This window comes from Cherax quadricarinatus, chromosome 74 (genome assembly GCF_038502225.1).
Source record: "Cherax quadricarinatus isolate ZL_2023a chromosome 74, ASM3850222v1, whole genome shotgun sequence".
NCBI classification, from domain to species: Eukaryota; Metazoa; Arthropoda; class Malacostraca; order Decapoda; family Parastacidae; genus Cherax; species Cherax quadricarinatus.
This window is the reverse complement of record NC_091365.1, coordinates 13,704,035-13,723,072: the sequence shown is the minus strand read 5'-3', so window position 1 is coordinate 13,723,072 and position 19,038 is coordinate 13,704,035. Positions and strand designations below refer to the sequence as shown.

The following is a 19,038-nucleotide window of genomic DNA, read 5'->3' as shown; positions in this document are numbered from 1 at the left end:
GTGGGTTTTAGTGGTGGAGGGTGTGGTTATAGGGGTAGTGAGTGCGGTTATAGGGGTGGTGATTGTGGTTAAAGGGGTGGAGGTGTGGTTATAGGGGTGGTGGGTGTGGTTATAGGGGTGGTGGGTGTGGTTATAGGGGTGGTGAGTGTGGTTATAGGGGTGGTGGGTGTGGTTATAGGGGTGGTGGGTGTGGTTATAGGGGTGGTGGGTGTGGTTATAGGGGTGGTGGGTGTGGTTATATGGGTGGTCGGTGTGGTTATAGGGGTGGTGGGTGTGGTTATAGGGGTGGTGGGTGTGGTTATAGAGGTGGTTGGTGTGGTTATAGGGGTGGTGGGTGTGGTTATAGGGGTGGTGGGTGTGGTTATAGAGGTGGTTGGTGTGGTTATAGGGGTGGTGGGTGTGGTTATGGGGGTGGTGGGTGTGGTTATAGGGGTGGTGGGTGTGGTTATAGGGGTGGTGTGGTTATAGATGTGATGTGGTTATAGAGGTGGTGGGTGTTGTTATAGGGGTGGTGGGTTTTAATGGTGGAGGGTGTGGTTAAAGGGGTGGTGGGTGTGGTTATAGGGGTGGTGGGTGTGGTTATAGGTGTGGTGAGCGTGGTTATAGGGGTGGTGAGTGTGGTTATAGGGGTGATGAGTGTGGTTATAGGGGTGGTGTGTGTGGTTATAAGGGTAGTGAGTGTGGTTATAGGGGTGGTGAGTGTGGTTACTGGGGTGGTGAGTGTGGTTATGTGTGGTGGGTGTGGTTATAGGGGTAGTGAGTGTGGTTATTGAGCTGGTGAGTGTGGTTATTGGGGTGGTGAGTGTGGTTATTAGGGTGGTGAGTGTGGTTATTGGGGTGGTGAGTGTGGCTATAGGGGTGGTGGGTGTGGTTATAGGGGGGTGGTGGGTGTGGTTATAAGGGTGGTGGGTGTGGTTATAGGGGTGGTGGGTGTGGTTATAGGGGTGGTGGGTGTGGTTATAGGGGTGGTGAGTGCGGTTATAGACGTGGTGGGTGTGGTTATAGGGGTGATGAGTGTGGTTATAGGGGTGGTGAGTGTGGTTATAGGGGTGGCGAGTGTGGTTATAGGGGTGGTGAGTGTGGTTATAGGGGTGGTGGGTGTGGTTATAGGGGTGGTGGGTGTGGTTATAGGGGTGGTGAGTGTGGTTATAGGGGTCAAGAGGAAACTGGACAAGTATCTTCAAGTGCCAGATCAACCAGGCTGTGATGGATATGTGGGGCAGCGGGCATCCAGCAGCAACAGCCTTTTTGACCAGGCAAGCACCAGACGAGCCTAACCCATGGCCGGGGTCAGAGAGTAGAGAAATTCTCGAACTCTTCAAAGGTATATGAAAGGTATTTAGGAGTGGGAGTGTGAAGTAAGATGGGATGGGTCTGATTATGGAGTTCGAGCGTGTGGTTATTGGCGAGTTAGAAGTGAGGTAGGGGTACGGATGTAAGGTGGGGTTTGTGGATAGCGGTGGGGGGGGGGTTGGGTTGAGGGCATGAACATGATAGCTATATTAAGAACATTGTCATAAGAACAGAAGAAAGAAGGAACACTGCAACAAGCCTACTGGCCTATGCGAGGCAGCTCCAATTCTCCCACCGGTTTAAGCCAATGCCTTGACCTAATAAGGTCAGACACGTCACTTAGGGAGGAGCAGTGCATCCGACCTAGTAGCACAAGATAGTCAGGTCTAACTCACACCATGGCTATATTAATTACACTAACATTACTGTATTTTACACAACTTTTTTCTATACACTAATATAGCCATGTTCTGTGTGTGTGTACTCACCTAGTTGAGGTTGCGGGGGTCGAGTCCGAGCTCCTGGTGTGTGTGTGTGTGTGTGTGTGTGTGTGTGTGTGTATGTGTGTGTGTGTGTGTGTATGTATGTGTGTGTGTGTGCTCTCTTTTGTCTACATACCTATCTCTCCCTCTCATCCCTCTCTGCAGTTCCCTCTCACCCCACCTACCAACCCCTCTCATCTACCCCTCCCTCTAACCCCACCTACCCACCCCTATCACCCCACCTACCCACCCCTCTCACCCCACCTACGCACCCCTCACACCCCACCTTCCCCCCCCAACTACCTACCCCTCTCACAACAACCTGCCTCTCCCTCACTCCACTCACCCCTTCCTCTCACAACCGCCTGTCCCTCCCTCACTCCACTTACCCCTCCCTCTCAGAACACAAACCCCTCTAAACACCATTCTAAGTGGGGAAACTCACCACCACCTGCACCACCATCTGACTCCTTTATCATAGGAAGAGGAAACCCCGTCCTGTGCGATGGAATATGACTAGGGAACGCATCCTGTGATGGAAAATGACTAGGGAACCCATCCTATGTGATGGAAAATGATCAGGACCCCCATCTCTGATGAAGGAATACGACAGAGGGAAATCCATCCTGTAGGATGGAAAATGGCTAGTTTCTATTCCCCATCATGTCAGTCACGCATTATATAAGGTAGGAGCACATTGACGATGCATCCAATTTAGTTAAATTAAGAAAAATTACATCACCACCATCTCCACCCACACCACCACCAATCCAGTCAAAGGTAGTTCTCACACTCACGTCTAGGAGGATATTGTGAAGGAGATCATTGTGTGGATGTCAGCAGCGGTGGGGCGACAAAGGAGAGTCTCAGAGGGGGATCACCGACCACTCAGGGTGGGTTGGACACCTTACAAAAGAAGTTTCAATCACGTACAGACGTCGTGTTGCGACTGTTTGTACTCTTACACATGTTATTAAATAATGGAAGGGTAGTGGGCGCAGGACATTGTGGGGGAGGAATGTAGTGTATGACACACGTGGTAATGAACAAAAGTGCCACGCATCAACAATGTTAATACAACAAATGTCATTTCACGAAGGTATGAATGCAACAAGTGATGTGCAACGAGGGTTATACATCACCTGTTGTATTAACACCCTTGTGCTACAACACGAGGGTGTAAATACAAGTGCCACACCACGAGGGTGTAAATACAACAAGTGCCACACCACGAGGGTGTAAATACGTACAAGTGATTTTTGCCTTACGTTAATAACGGCATAAATCACAAAAAAATGAACTATTTCAAAGTATCTGAGAATGAAATTAAAGAATTGGCTAAAATTTATTTAAACCATGAATATGGCAATGGTCAGTGGTCATGGGTGTGATTATATGAATGTATATGTATTACACACACACACACACATATATATATATATATATATATATATATATATATATATATATATATATATATATATATATATATATATATATATATATATATATATATATATTACTGCGAAAATTTTGAACAAGTGATACAAGATGCAAAACAACAACGAGAGGGTTGAATGATAGCTTTAGGCCTTTCGTGTTGCAACACAGGAGGCTGCAGTGTTGCGGAAACGAGTAGGAAGTCCAGGTAGATGTGTTCAAGGAAGCGACTCTAGGTCGAGTAGCATTATCTCATACCGGTCTCACAGCAATAATGCTATGAGTATTTAATGGTAGTATAAAAAAAAAAACGAAAATCATACATGTATAGAAAAAAGGTAAAATTTATACATAGCAACATGGATAGTTTAAATTAAGTAGTGTTTAGGAAAAAGGAAGCACACTGATTCTTGACAAATTACTGTGACTCAGGTTATGTTTACTTACAATAATAAATTATATATACCTAATAAGAGATGGATATAAATCAGACAGTTACCTTGGATAAGTAAGGGTATACTGACATTAATCTTCCCTTCCCCAGGAGCCTCGTCTCAACCCATGGTGGGTGACCCCCTGAAGGGGTCGAAATATCTGACCACGAACCTAGATAAAAATACTGCAAAGTATGACTTTAAGCCTGCATTAATACTGCCCGTATATAATATTCCTGTAGAGGATGACTATCCAACACAATTCTTCTTCTTACAAAACTTATGGGAGAACAAAATGGCACAATACCGTGAATTAAACAATAAACAAAGAATCCGCACATAGAGAGAAGCGACGCTTCGGTCCGACTTGGACCATTTACAAAATACAAGACCGAAACGTCGTTATAAGCTCCACTCTCCTGTGTGCGGGTTCTTTATGTATTATAAGGGGAAAAGAGGACGTCCCAAAATTTGAGACTACTGATTGATACTCAAACTCTCTGGTCACCAGGCAGGAGAGACCAAGTGTGATGTTTAGCATCTCTCCTCTTTGATGCAGTATGAGAGATGAACCTCGGGTCCACAGTGTGTATACATCATCTCCCTCAGGTCTGACAGATATAGACATCATCTACCACAGGTCTGACAGATGTACCCATCTCCCACAGGTCTGACAGATGCACCCATCTCCCACAGGTCTGACAGACGTACCCATCTCCCACACATCAGACAGGTTTAAACATCTCCCACAGGTCTGACAGGAATACACATCTCCTCCCACAGGTCTGAACGGTATACACGTCTCTTCCCACAGGTATGACGAGTATATACATCTACAGGTGACAGGTATACACGTCTCCTCCCACAGGTCTGACAGGTATACGTCTCCTCCCACAGGTCTGACAGGTATACACGTTTTCTCACACAGGTCTGACAGGTATACACATCTCCTCCCACAGGTGTCATCCATCAACAGAGTCCTACGCAACATTACCACAAAGGAAACAGCTGGTACCTCCCCCACACCTCCTTCAGGATCAGCCGCTGCAGGCGCTGGAGGTCCCGCTGGCGGCTGTGTAACAGCGGCGGCGGCAGCGGCGGCGGCGGGCGGTGGCGGCGGCAGCAGTCAGACGATGGGCGTGGGCGGTGGCAACTCAACAAGTAGCAGCAATTCCAATACGCCCACGCCCACGCCCACGCAGGAACCCATGTACGACAAGTTAAGACTCCTGAATGGGCAGTCGACTTGGCCCCGAACGCAGTGGTTAGTCTTGTACTGTTATGTTATTGTGCGATGTTAAGGTGTTGGCGTTACAGTTGTGTCTTATATTGTGTTACAGTATTGTTGTTATATTGTGTGTGTGTTACCGTATGTGTGTGTTATACTGTGTGTTTATGTTATATTGATTCACAGCTTATGTTATATCGATTCACAGCTCCTGGCCCCCATCTCTTCGCTGTTCGCTACTGGGTCCTTGTTTCTCGCTTGTGGGGTTGTTCACTGACCCTGTCACAGTAACTAACCTTTATTATTATACTCATTACGCCCACAAGCACTAAAATTAAGGGAGCCCTACTGTGTGTACTCACCTAATTGTACTTGCAGGGGTCGAGACTCGGCTCCTGGCCCCGCCTCTTCACTGAACGCTACTAGGTCCTCTCTCCCTGCTCCATTAGCTTATCATACCTCGTCTTAAAGCTATATATGGTTCCTGCCTCCACTACATCACTCGCCAGACTGTTCCCCTTCCTGACCACTCTGACTGAAGAAATGCTTCCTAACATCCCTGTGGCTCATCTGAGTCTTCAACTTCAAAGAGTGACCCCCCTTGTTTCTGTGTCCCCTCTCTGGAACACCGTCTCTGTCCACCTTGTCTACTCCACGCAGTATTTTTGTATGTCGTTATTATGTCTCCCCTAACCCTCCTGTCCTCCAGTGTCGTCAGGCCAATTTCGCTTAACCTTCCTTCGTAGGGCATTCCCCTTAGCTCTGGAACTAACCTTGTCGCAAACATTTTCACTTTCTCTTATTTCTTAACGTGCTTGTGTGTGTGTGTGTGTGTGTGTGTGTGTGTGTGTGTGTGTGTGTGTGTGTGTGGGTGTGTACAATCCAATTACAGTCGCAAACAGACGATATTAATAATGCAAGACAAGCCACGGGGGATGGAAATCTTCAGCTCAAGATCTTTCAAGCGTGTCCGAGCGTCATCAAGAGCTATACAAATTTGCAAATAGTAGCAAAAGGGTTAATAAGAGGAAGTTTTCCCCGAGTAAGGTAGCCTGGTGACGCCACCCAGTGGCTCTCAGAAAGAGAGACCTACTTTATACTTGCACACACTTCTCATTAGTTTGCAACATGTGCAACAATTTTCCGCTAGTTTAACTTGTCGAGGCCATCCCATATAACCATCACTACGTTTAGTGTTGCAGCAGATATTACATCAACTGCTCCTACTGCAATTGCTACTACTGATAAAATCAACAGCGTGTATCTGTGAGCGAATTGAGATTTTGTTTGTGGGAATCGAAGCTAAGCTCCTGGCTGTGTGTGTGTGTGTGTGTGTGTGTGTGTGTGTGTGTGTGTGTGTGTGTGTGTGTGTGTGTGTGTGTGTGTGTGTGTGTGTGTGTGTGTGTGTGTGTGTGTATGTGTATGTCTGTGTGTATGTGTGTGTGTGTGTATGTGTGTGCGTGTATGTGTGCGTGTGTGTGTGTGTGTGTGTGTGTGTGTGTGTGTGTGTGTGTGTGTGTGTGTGTGTGTGTGTGTGTGTGTGTTTGTGTGTGTGTTTGTGCGCGCGCGCGCGCGCAACTCTTGGTAGTGCACATCAACTTTCTGTCTGACAGTCAGTTATAACTGAAGGATGCGGGATCGATCCTGGGGTAGTGAAGGATGGCCAGGTCTCTTACTCCTACTGCAAATAGGTACCCAGGAGCTGGTCGACATTTTTAACAACACTAGGTACGCGAATACCTTTTATTCGACACTTAAATAATTCCAACAGGTACTGGAGATTAGTTACGCTGGACTGGAGTGATGTCTTACACAGAACTGGAGTGTTGTCTTTCATAGAACTGGAGTGTTGTCTTACACAGGACTGGATTATTGTCTTACACAGAACTGGAGTGTTGTCTTACACAGGACTGGATTATTGTCTTACACAGAACTGGAGTGTTGTCTTACACAGGACTGGATTATTGTCTTACACAGAACTGGAGTGTTGTCTTACACAGAACTGGAGTGTTGTCTTACACAGAACTGGAGTGTTGTCTTACACAGAACTGGAGTGTTGTCTTACACAGGACTGGAGTGTTGTCTTACACAGGACTGGAGTGTTGTTTTACACAGGACTGGATTATTGTCTTACACAGAACTGGAGTGTTGTCTTACACAGGACTGGATTATTGTCTTACACAGAACTGGAGTGTTGTCTTACACAGGACTGGAGTGTTGTCTTACACAGAACTGGAGTGTTGTCTTACACAGGAATGGATTATTGTCTTACACAGAACTGGAGTGTTGTCTTACACAGAACTGGAGTGTTGTCTTACACAGGACTGGAGTGTTGTCTTACACAGAACTGGAGTGTTGTCTTACACAGGACTGGAGTGTTGTCTTACACAGAACTGGAGTGTTGTCTTACACAGGACTGGAGTGTTGTCTTACACAGAACTGGAGTGTTGTCTTACACAGGACTGGATTATTGTCTTACACAGAACTGGAGTGTTGTCTTACACAGAACTGGAGTGTTGTCTTACACAGGACTGGAGTGTTGTCTTACACAGAACTGGAGTGTTGTCTTACACAGGACTGGAGTGTTGTCTTACACAGAACTGGAGTGTTGTCTTACACAGAACTGGAGTGTTGTCTTACACAGAACTGGAGTGTTGTCTTACACAGAACTGGAGTGTTGTCTTACACAGAACTGGAGTGTTGTCTTACACAGAACTGGAGTGTTGTCTTACACAGAACTGGAGTGTTGTCTTACACAGAACTGGAGTGTTGTCTTACGCACGACTAGTGTTGTCTTACGTACGAATAGTTGTCGTACGCACGACTGATGTCTTACGTACGACTAGTGTTGTCTTACGCACGACTGACATTGTCTTACGCTCGACTAACGTTGCCTTACGCACTAGTGTTGTCTTACGCACGACTAGCGTTGCCTTACGCACTAGTGTTGTCTTACGCACGACTAGCGTTGCCTTACGCACTAGTGTTGTCTTACGCACGACTAGCGTTGCCTTACGCACTAGTGTTGTCTTACGCACGACTAACGTTGCCTTACGCACTAGTGTTGTCTTACGCACGACTAGCGTTGCCTTACGCACTAGTGTTGTCTTAAACACGACTAGCGTTGCCTTACGCACTAGTGTTGTCTTACGCACGACTAGCGTTGCCTTACGCACTAGTGTTGTCTTATGCACGACTAGCGTTGCCTTACGCACTAGCGTTGTCTTACGCAGGACTAGCGTTGCCTTACGCACTAGCGTTGTCTTACGCACGACTAGCGTTGCCTTACGCATGACTAGCGTTGTCTTAAGCACGACTAGCGTTGCCTTACGCACTAGTGTTGTCTTACGCACGACTAACGTTGCCTTACGCACTAGTGTTGTCTTACGCACGACTAACGTTGCCTTACGCACTAGTGTTGTCTTACGCACGAATAGCGTTGCCTTACGCACGACTAGCGTTGTCTTAAGCACGACTAGCGTTGTTTTAAGCACGACTAACGTTGTCTTAAGCACGATTAACGTTGCCTTACGCACGACTAGCGTTGCCTTACGCACGACTAGCGTTGCCTTACGGACGACTAGCGTTGTCTTGCGCAGGATTGGCGTTGCCTTACGCACGACTAGCGTTGTCTTAAACACGACTAGCGTTGCCTTACGCATGACTAGCGTTGTCTTAAGCACGACTAGCGTTGTCTTAAGACCGACTAGCGTTGTCTTGCGCAGGATTGTTTTTCCAACAGTAATATAGGTTTCTTACACACTTATAAAGTTAATGAGACCATAATTATCGACTAACAACGGGCTAATTGTTTTTGTGCTGCTGAGTGGGCAGAGGCAGTAGGAATTTTAGGAAATTTGCCCGTGTGTGTGTGTACTCACCTGGTTGATGTTGCAGGGGTCGAGTCCAAGCTCCAGGCCCCACCTCTTCACTGGTCGCTACTAGGTCATTCGCCCTGAACCGTGAGCTTTATCATACCTCTGCTTAAAGCTATGTATGGATCCTGCCTCCACTACATCGCTTTCCAAATTATTCCACTTCCTGACTACTCTGTGGCTGAAGAAATACTTCCTAACATCCCTGTGATTCATCTGTGTCTTTAACTTCCAACTGTGTCCCCTTGTTGCTGTGTCCCATCTCTGGAACATCCTGTCTTTGTCCACCTTGTCAATTCCTCTCAGTATTTTGTATGTCGTTATCATGTCCCCCCTATCTCTCCTGTCCTCCAGTGTCGTCAGGTTGATTTCCCTTAACCTCTTCTCGTAGGACATACCTCTTAGCTATGGAACTAGTCTTGTTGCAAACCTTTGCACTTTCTCTAGTTTCTTTACGTGCTTGGCTAGGTGTGGTTTCCAAACTGGTGCCGCATACTCCAATATGGGCTTAACGTAGACGGTGTACAGGGTCCTGAACGATTCCTTATTAAGATGTCGGAATACTGTTCTGAGGTTTGCTAGGCGCCCATATGCTGCAGCAATTATTTGGTTGATGTGCGCTTCAGGAGATGTGCGTGGTGTTATATTCACCCCAAGATCTTTTTCCTTGAGCGAGGTTTGTAGTCTCTGGCCCCCTAGACTATACTCCATCTGCGGTCTTCTTTGCCCTTCCCCAATCTTCATGACTTTGCACTTGGTGGAGTTGAACTCCAGGAGTCAATTGCTGGACCAGGTCTGCAGCCTGTCCAGATCCCTTTGTAGTTCTGCCTGGTCTTCGATCGAATGAATTCTTCTCATCAACTTCACGTCATCTGCAAACAGGGACACTTCGGAGTCTATTCCTTCCGTCATGTCGTTTACAAATACCAGAAATAGCACTGGTCCTAGGACTGACCCCTGTGGGACCCCGCTGGTCACAGGTGCCCACTCTGACAACTCGCCACGTACCATTACTCGCTGCTGTCTTCCTGACAAGTATTCCCTGATCCATTATAGTGCCTTCCCTGTTATCCCTGCTTGGTGTGTCCTTGTGTGTGTGTGTGCCGGGAAATCAAATCTAGGACCATGCGACTGTGTATCAAATGTTCTCATCAGTAAGTTCACTTTTATGCGTGACATCATGGGAGATGGGGGTAGTATACCTTAGAATTTAATAGCATACCTTAGACTAATACATAGTATACCTTAGATCTAATAAAACTCTCTGCTTGTAAATAAAAGCTCTGCTCGTAAACAAAAGCTCTCTGCTTGTAAGTAAAAGCCTTCTAAAACTTTTCTTTCACCTCTTTACTACCCCCTCAATAATAATAATACTGGGGAAGCGCTACATCCGTAGGGATTATACGGTCCCTATAGAATGGGAAGCAATCAGTTTTGATCCACTTAAGGGGAGGATTCTCAACTTTTAATAAGATTTCCAACAGAGTCTGACTCAGGCGATTAGTTTCCATCTGTGTCCCCTGAATCCTAGTATTTTTCCTCAGTAAACTAGCTGTAACATCATGCTGTTCCATGGTCCTTCACTCTTTCAAGGACGTGAGGTGTGTCACCTCTTCTCCTGGAGTCTGTTCTTGAAGCTACCATTGCTGATGAACCTTTATTGAAATACTCGGCGATATCTTCCAACTCAGGCTGACACATTTCAACACTGTGTGACACATCCTGTGTGTGACACATCCTGTGTGTGACACATTCTGTGTGTAACATGCTGTGTGTGACACATCCTGTGTGTGACACATTCTGTGTGTGACACATTCTGTGTGTGAAACATCCTGTGTGACACCCTGTGTGTGACACCCTGTATGTGACATCCTGTGTGTGACACCCTGTGTGTGACATCCTGTGTTACACCCTGTGTGTGACACCCTGTGTGTAACACCCTGTGTGTGACACATCCTGTATGTGACACATCCTGTGTGTGACATCCTGTGTATGACACATCCTGTATGACACATCCTGTATGTGACATCCTGTGTGTGACATCCTGTGTGATGGAATATGCCATGGCAACATATTCAGCTTGTATTAGTAAGTTTTCTGAGACACAGGTACACATAAGTACAATTATCATATACAGTTTAACGTGCAAAACAACCACAGGGGAGGTTGACTGATAGCTCTAGGCCTTTCGTGTTTCAATCAACACATCCAGAGCTTGCAATGTTACAAGTAGGAAGTCCAAGCAGTTTAGTTCAGGGGAACGTTCCCCTGATTGCAACACGAAAGGCCTAGAGCTATCATTCAACTCCCCCTTGTACTGCATAATTTAACGTGTAAATTACTTTGGATAACCCCCCCAAAAAAGTGACTAATTTCCCACTGTGTAACTATCAAATGCTGATGTATCCAATTTTATTGAATACAAAAGAAGGCGTATTTACTCCTGGATGGTGTATTATAGTGATCACTATTGTTCGTCTGTAACTCAGAAATCTTGCCACAACTCAAGTAGTAAGGTAGTATTAGTAGTAGTAATAGTCGCGACACTTACGGTGCACTTAGACTACTTAGGTCATTCAGCACCCAGACACAAAATATATTTAACACACAATAAACAGGGGGATGAAATTAGTTAATAAAAACAACAACTATAAACACCTGATAATACGTAGAACTATCTTAACTCAGAACAAGAAAGATCACAGCAAAAATTATGTCCATAATCGTATCGGTCTTCTCTTCCAGTACCAGTCATTCATTTGTGACTTCATCTGCCGTCTGTTAATTCATTTAATTATTCATCCTCTAGCTTATTCATATATTCATAAATTCACGTAGTCATTGAAATTTTCTTTCATCTGTTCATCTGCCCATTCCCTCGTTTCCTCCTGCAGCATCTTATCCCATTATTATTAATGAGGAAGTGAAAAACCCGTACGGGTCATGAAGCGCCTACAGATTAAAAGGTAATCAAAGAGAAGCCATCATTTGAAAATTAGTAATGGAGCCAGAGTAACCCCCTTCTCCCCTTCTCGTTTTTTCTCCATTCTCCCTCCTCTTCCTTTTCTCTCTCTCTTCCCTTTCTCTCCCCTTCCTCGTCCTGTTCCCCTTCTATCTCCTCCTCCCTTCCCACTCCTTCTCCCTTGCATTCCTGCGCATTGTTGTGAAACAAGTGAGAGTCGCTGTCACAACAATTCACTCAGGTCAATATGTCAGATTGGTTGTCAGGTGACAGCGGGTGGTCCAGCCTGGGAAACAATGAAGGGTATATCAACACTGGCTGGTCTCAAAGGCAGGCCCTGGCAGTGAGGTTCCCGCAGCTCTACAACCCTCGGATTAACAATATGTTCTCCTTCTCTCATGGTATTGTCACTGGGGGTCTAACGAATAGTGTGTATGAGACTCGAGCGTAATTACCGTCAGTTGTATGGATGTGTTTTTTGTAAGATTAACTTGATACGAAATCTGAGAGTCGAGGCACTGTGGTAATATTCTGAGGATTTATTTATATAACTAACGCACAGTTTCGGGAGGAAATATAAGACGACATTTCTGTTCGTCCTAGACAACGTTTCTGTTCGTTCTAGACAATGATATTTATAACAATAAATGACCTTAACATCTTAGAACACTTGATACTGACTGAAAAATTACCACAAATATAAATATAAAGACTGCAGTTGGCGACCCTCAAGTTTAGAGCCTCGAGTAGAGCAGTGAATTAACCAATTTCGGGGTCGCGCCCCTGTCGCAGTTGGTCCTCTTCTTCACATTAAACTCTAAATGTAAACATTATAAAAGTCCTGTTTATTGAAATAGGAGAACTGAGAAAGTAGTTTCCTTTTTAATTTTATTATTTTTAACTATTTAAAAGAGTCTGTTTAAGAAGAAAATCGCAAATACGCAATAAATTCCTCACTTTTGTTCTGGGTTCACGTCCCTTGGAAATTACGTCGCCCTAGGAGGATGTCCTGTCTCCCTGGTTAAGAACCGCTACGCTAGAGGGGAAACAACTCATATTTAGGGAGGAGTTGTATTCCCTAGGGAAGACAACTAGAAGGGACAAATTCGCCTAACAATGGAGAGAGAGGCCATCCTAAGTAACAGCAAATTCAGCTCTGCTGGAAATCCTTCAAGCCGCTTTAGTTACTGAAGCTAGAGTGGAATACTTGATATCCTTATTGCCTTACTGAAGTTTCTCAGCCCTGGCTGATACATCTCATTACCTCTTTATGTGAAAGACATTCTGTGTGACTGACATTGTTCCCACAATGCAACACTCGGAACCGTGTAGACTCACACTGCGGGTGTTCCCACATTGTAACTATCACAAGATTAAATATTCATAATTTATCACCCGTGTATGAGAGCATTTGTACGCATTCGTATCCATTACAAAAATATATACTACTTTGTAAAACCATACGTAGATTTCTTAAATAAAGCTCATCTTCAAATATATAGCCGCACAATTTCAATTATTTTTAATATATATAAAAAATTAAAGTCTTGCGCAGTAAGGAATTTGTCTTCCCCAAGACCGGAGACGGAAGGATATTCTTCGTCCTAATTATCTAGATTGATTTCTCAGCCACGTTACAAACTGGTGAGAACATTTTGGTGTGAATAGCAAGGCGGACACCATTTTTCTCAGTGGCAACAATTTTCCTAATGCACCCACTGCGAGATTAATAGAAAACGGCAAATGGCGCTGGGCTGGCAGATCACCTTTCTCAAGCGTCTCTGTTTTTGCCAGACAAAAAATCAAGCAGTGTGCAAGAAGTTCGCACCAAAATTACGATATATTTACTTTTGCGTTTAAGGCTTGTCAGGAGTGTTCATGAAGAACCGTTAAGAGCAGGGGAGCAGCTACGTCATGACGTAAGCTAATGTACCTCATTTTCACTAGTAATAAATCCTGACATATAATACATCATAAACGCTGAAGAATAACCTAAAATACTTAACACACATTCCGTAAATGTTCTTCAACAAATATTTAAAATAACACGAAACACCAATACTCGCTAAAAGTATTAACAACAATAACGAATTGATGCACAAATAACCGGACACAGAAAGCAGCTTACGACGATGTGTCGGTCCGTCTTGGACCATTGTGACTTTGTAAAGGGTCCAAGACGGACCGAAACGTCGTGTGCGGGTTATCTGTGTATTGTTCCAGTCATTATATTGTGCCTTTTTGTTCTTCATAACGAACTGATCTTCAAAAAATAATGAATTTTCCCTGGCTGTCGTTGTGAGAAAGTTACTGCCTCTTAAACTGCCAACAAGGTAATTTCTTCAGCGGGAGCAGTGAGTGAGTGAGGCAGTATTAGAGATCGACTTATCACTACATGAGAAATTGTCTCGTTGACGCGCTTAATCTCACCCTAATCAATTACCTGATTAGTTCCTCTGTTAAACCCGAAGCCTTTTTACTTATTAGCCCTGAGGTGGAGCCTCGGGATCCCAACCCATTACTTTTATCACTGGACTTCGTGATTTTCCTTTCCTCTTTCGTCTCCCTTTCTCGCTTTTTCACACTTTCTTTCATAACTTTTTCTGTGGCCTTATTAAAACCATTGAAACTGGGGGACTTTTGATGAATTTTGAGCGTTTTGGAATCCTATTAGTTTCTCGTTGCTTCCAGATATAGTTTGGAGGGATTCTTTTGGTTTTGAAGGAGAGAGCGAGTGAATTCTTGAAGGGCCTGGCACCCCTCTTGGAGGTGATGGCATGAAAAATTACTTTCGACTTCCTAAATGGAGTGGGTGGTTCTCTGGCCCCTCAACCTGATTACTGCCGCCCACGCTTGATGTAGCGCCACCCAGGGGTGTAACCAGCCATGGGGGCATGTAATGACACCCATGGGTGTATGCAGTGCCTCCCATGGGTGTTTATACTGCCTCTCGTGGTTATATGTAACAACCCATAAGTATATATAACCACTCGTGGGTGTGTGTAACCACCCAAGGGCATATGTATCCGCCCATGAGTGTACGTACTCACCTCTTTTGTGGTTATATGGGTCGACTCTCAACTCTTGGCTCAGCCACTTGCCGAGTTCTCTTCCTTACCTCGTTAACCTTATCCACCCTATAAGCTACCAGCTACAGGATAGATATAGAGTATGCAAACTAGCCGCTGCCGTCTATAGGATGTATTTGGTGAGCAATGAACTAGCCGCTACTGTTTACAGACTAGACAAAGTGCACAATAAACTGTTTCGACGCAAAATGTAGCCTTTATCAAGTGATGGTTCCATGCTAGTGCTTCATACTCCTAGATGAGCCTAAAATACTATTTCTGAAATGAACCTAAAATACTATTTTTAAAATGCTATTTCTGGAAACTAGTCTTCGATTTCCCAGACAACTTTTCGTGGTATTATTCTACTGACGTGCTCTTCTGGTGATATGCTCGGCACTGTGCTTACCTTTAGAGCTGCCTCCTTGAGTGAGGCTAACAGGTAATGTTTCTCAGTTTCCGGTCTTCTTTCACTATCCCCGGTTTTCATAACCTTGCATTCGTTGGGGTTGACTTGCAGCAAACACTTGACTGACCAGTCCAGCAGTTTGTCCAGGTCATTAGCATCCTTGTCATTTGTAGTCTTTTATTGTCCCTTGTAGTCTTTTTTTGCCATTTGCAGTCTTTTCTTGTCGTTTATAGCCTTTTCTCGTCCTTTGTAAATTTTTCTTGTCCTTTGTAGACTTTCCTTATTATCTGAAGTCTTTTCTTGTGCTCTATAGTCTTTTCTTGTCCTTACCGTTTTTTTATTCTCCCCATTAAATTTACGTGTAAACAGAGATTCATCTGTACTTTTTGGTATGTAAGTCATCTGGTGTTAGAGCCAGAAACAACACTGGCTCTAATACTCAATTTGTTGCACCTTCCTATTCACTGTTATTCCTGCTTGATTAAGCTTTCGTCTCTGTTTCTTGTGAGGTGCAGCATCAAACATCATCTTGCGCTCCAAGAATATGCAGTCCTATTCCTCTTTCTACTGTCACTCAAACCCGTGTCGGATGTTTATGTTATCCAGTGTCTTAAGAAATAACTGGAATTTCCAGTGATTATACAGTTAATATGTCACTGTTGTGGGATAGATTCGTCAGTCAGATTTTTCAAAGTTTTTTTTCCAAATCTTCTTAGTCAGCATTTTTTTGTTTATGTTTTTGTGTTAGGTTAAATTAGTTTGTCGTCTATCAGTACAAATTAACCAAGTATAGCTTACCACAACGCCAGATTAGATTTTTTTTTTATTTTTACCACCGAAGTGGCTAGGTTATTGTGCACCTCCATATCCATCCTGTGGATGGTAGCACAAGAGCATATGGATACACAAAAGGCCTAGGAACTAGGCCCCAAAAGGGTTAACAGGAGTACATATGGATTTATATGTATAGTTCAATTATCTGATAGAAGCAAATTTTGGAAAATTTGCTTAATATATCTGGTATCTTATCACAAAAACTGCAAATAAAATGCAAGATAATAATAATAATAGTAATACAAGTACATGTAGATTTTGAAATGTGAATAGAAAAAGAGGATCCACCGAGCGAACTAGAAAACACAGCCAGATAACAATTTCAGAGTCTTGAACAGTCATCTGTTTGACTGTTTTAGCAGCAGTGAAATGCTGTTAGAGGATGGGCTGGTATATGATACCACTTCTCTTCAAGAACTCCACCACTGTCCTGATTATCTTCTCCATTAAACTAATACATAGTATGTCAGTGATGCTGGTCTGTAGTTTAGCACCTCTCGTCTGTCTCCTTTCTGAAATACTGAGAATACATTTGTTCTCTCCTAGATCTCTGGCAGCTGTCCTGTATCCATTGACGTGAAGACTTTAGCTAGTGGATCAGATAGTGCTCACCCTTCCTCTGTTGTGGGTGTGTCGTTCAGTAACAGCCTGTGTGTATATGTAATCGTTCATGGGTGTATTTATCCCCCCAGTGTTACATGTAACACTAACCATGTATGCATATAGTTACCCATGAGATTATGCAGTGGTTTTGTTATGGAATGAAAAAAAGTGAGGTACGTCTGACAGTACTAGGGTACGTGTGTGTACTCAACTAGTTGTGGTTGCAGGGGTCGATTCATAGCTCCTGGCCCCGCCTCTTCACTGGACGCTACTGGGTCACTCTCCCTGAACCATGAGCTTATCATACCTCTGCTTAAAGCCATGTATGGATCCTGTGTGTGTGTGTGTATGTGTGTGTGTGGCTACACATTCGGAGCTACAGTACTATACTCATGTTGTCTTTATTAAATCATTGTAGATTAATTTAAGTCTTGGTGATGTTGCAGCACGCTGTACCTTCCCCTGATGAGCATTCTAGTTGGCTGCCACCAAGTGAAAAATTATGTGTCTTTTGTTCACTGATTTTTCAGGAATTTAACATTGTGAGCTGTTGATTATGGCTGGTGACAGTTTCTACACTCGATGGGTGCACTGATGCCGGGGATGGCTCTTCATCCAAGGAAGAGGAACTATCATTTTCCTTGGATGGAATTTAATTACTTTCCATTCCTTGGGTGCTCTTTGGCCCATACTAGTTTAGCGTTTTTCATGGTTTCTTTTTCAATGGGAGTACTAAACCATAGAGGGTCTATGGGTAACGGGGAGCAATCAGATTTAATCAGAGGAAAGAACAGCTCAAATTGGTTAGATAAGGAGCCTATTTTTGTCATTAAGGCACCGCAATGCCCCTTTTTACCCTGTGATGGTTGTCCGAATGTAATTATGTCATTGTTTCTGTACATTTTGACCCATGACCTGTCCTTCCCCAGGTACAGTGGACCTGTGAGTGAGGTCACCAGTCTACCCGTGGACTCCCCGCACTCAACCCCCAGCAGCCACCACTGTCTCCCTAAGAAGAGTGAGTACATGTTTCTGTCTCTCTTTGTATAGGAGGTAGGGAGGGAGGGAGGGGATGTAGCGAGACTGCTTCCTGCTTAACGGAAAAAGGCTCGAGCCTTCACCTCTATTTGTTAGGATGGAGGGTCGATCTTCCACCACTGTTGGGATGGAGGGTCGATCTTCCACTACTGTTTGTGGCCCTTAAAAACATATCTACTTTAATAGGGATATGTAAACCAAGGAACGCCAATTAAAATAAATGAATGGAAACAATCTGATTAAAATTTAATAAATCATATTCTTATATTGCACCGAACCTGTAAGGAAGACGAAGCTCTTGGAAACAGCTTAAATTAGCACGATCGCTAACCACATAGATTCCCAACAACTGCATAACACATGGGGTCACAACAACTGCACTTCCATGAAGTCACATCAACTGAACTTCCATGAAGTCACAACACCTGCACTCCCATGAAGTCACAACAACTGCACACCACATGGAATCAACACCTGCACTCTCATGGAGTCATAACACCTGCATTCCCATGGTGTCACAACACCTGCACTCCCATGGAGTCACAGCACCTGCACTCCCATGGAGTCACAACACCTGCACTCCCATGGAGTCACCACAACTGCACTCCCATGGAGTCACCACAACTGCACACCACAGGGGGTCACCACAACTGCACTCCCATGGATCCACACCCAGGGTAATATAGGTCTAGAGCAGGTCTCAAATACTGGACCATTACATATATGGTCTTAGATGCACTGGAAGACAAAATGCATATGTTAGTATGAACGAACTTTGCTAAAGCCTTCGACAAGTGCGATGGTGAAGTAACAGTGCGCAAGATGCGTACAAAATGAATAATTGAAAATGTTTCCAGATGGATTCTTAACTTTGTAAAATATAGAATGAAAAGAATAACAGCGAACATAGTTAAGTCATAGACTGCCACGGTGAAAAGCTGTTTCCCAGGGCACAGCAGTCGCCTCTAGCCTTTACCTCGTCCTCATATCTGAGAGACAAGGACATATCACAACACAGCTTTATCCTTTGCAGACGATTTGTATGAGTGACATCGGCTGGAGACACAGCAGATATTAATTAAGCACATATAAAGCAAGTCTTCCAGTGGGACACAGAAAACAATCTGATGTTTAATGAGGACAAATTCCATTTGCTCCTTTATGGAATAAAATGAGGAAATACAAAAAAGAACGGACTATAAAACTAACCTCTCGATAGAACGATAATACTAATGTGAAGAACTTAGGAGTGATAATATTAGATGATCCGATTTGCAAGGATCACAACAGTGACATTATCACAACCGTGAGGAAAATGATAAGATGGATATCGAGAACTTTCAAAAAACGAGATGAAAAGTCAGTGATCTTT

The 19,038-nt window shown here is 44.1% G+C and overlaps 1 protein-coding gene across 6 annotated transcripts in view; it reads left to right on the top strand.

Moving 5' to 3' along the window:
- The window catches only part of LOC128700231 (paired box protein Pax-6), a 299,207-nt gene that overhangs the window by 208,172 nt on the left and 71,997 nt on the right, over window positions 1-19,038 (top strand). For all 6 annotated transcript variants that reach the window (XM_070100798.1, XM_070100797.1, XM_070100794.1 and 3 more), the window contains 2 exons: window positions 4,609-4,913; window positions 17,558-17,646. In XM_070100798.1, coding sequence (XP_069956899.1) covers window positions 4,609-4,913; window positions 17,558-17,646 — 394 coding nt within the window. The remainder of the gene's footprint in view (window positions 1-4,608; window positions 4,914-17,557; window positions 17,647-19,038) is intronic.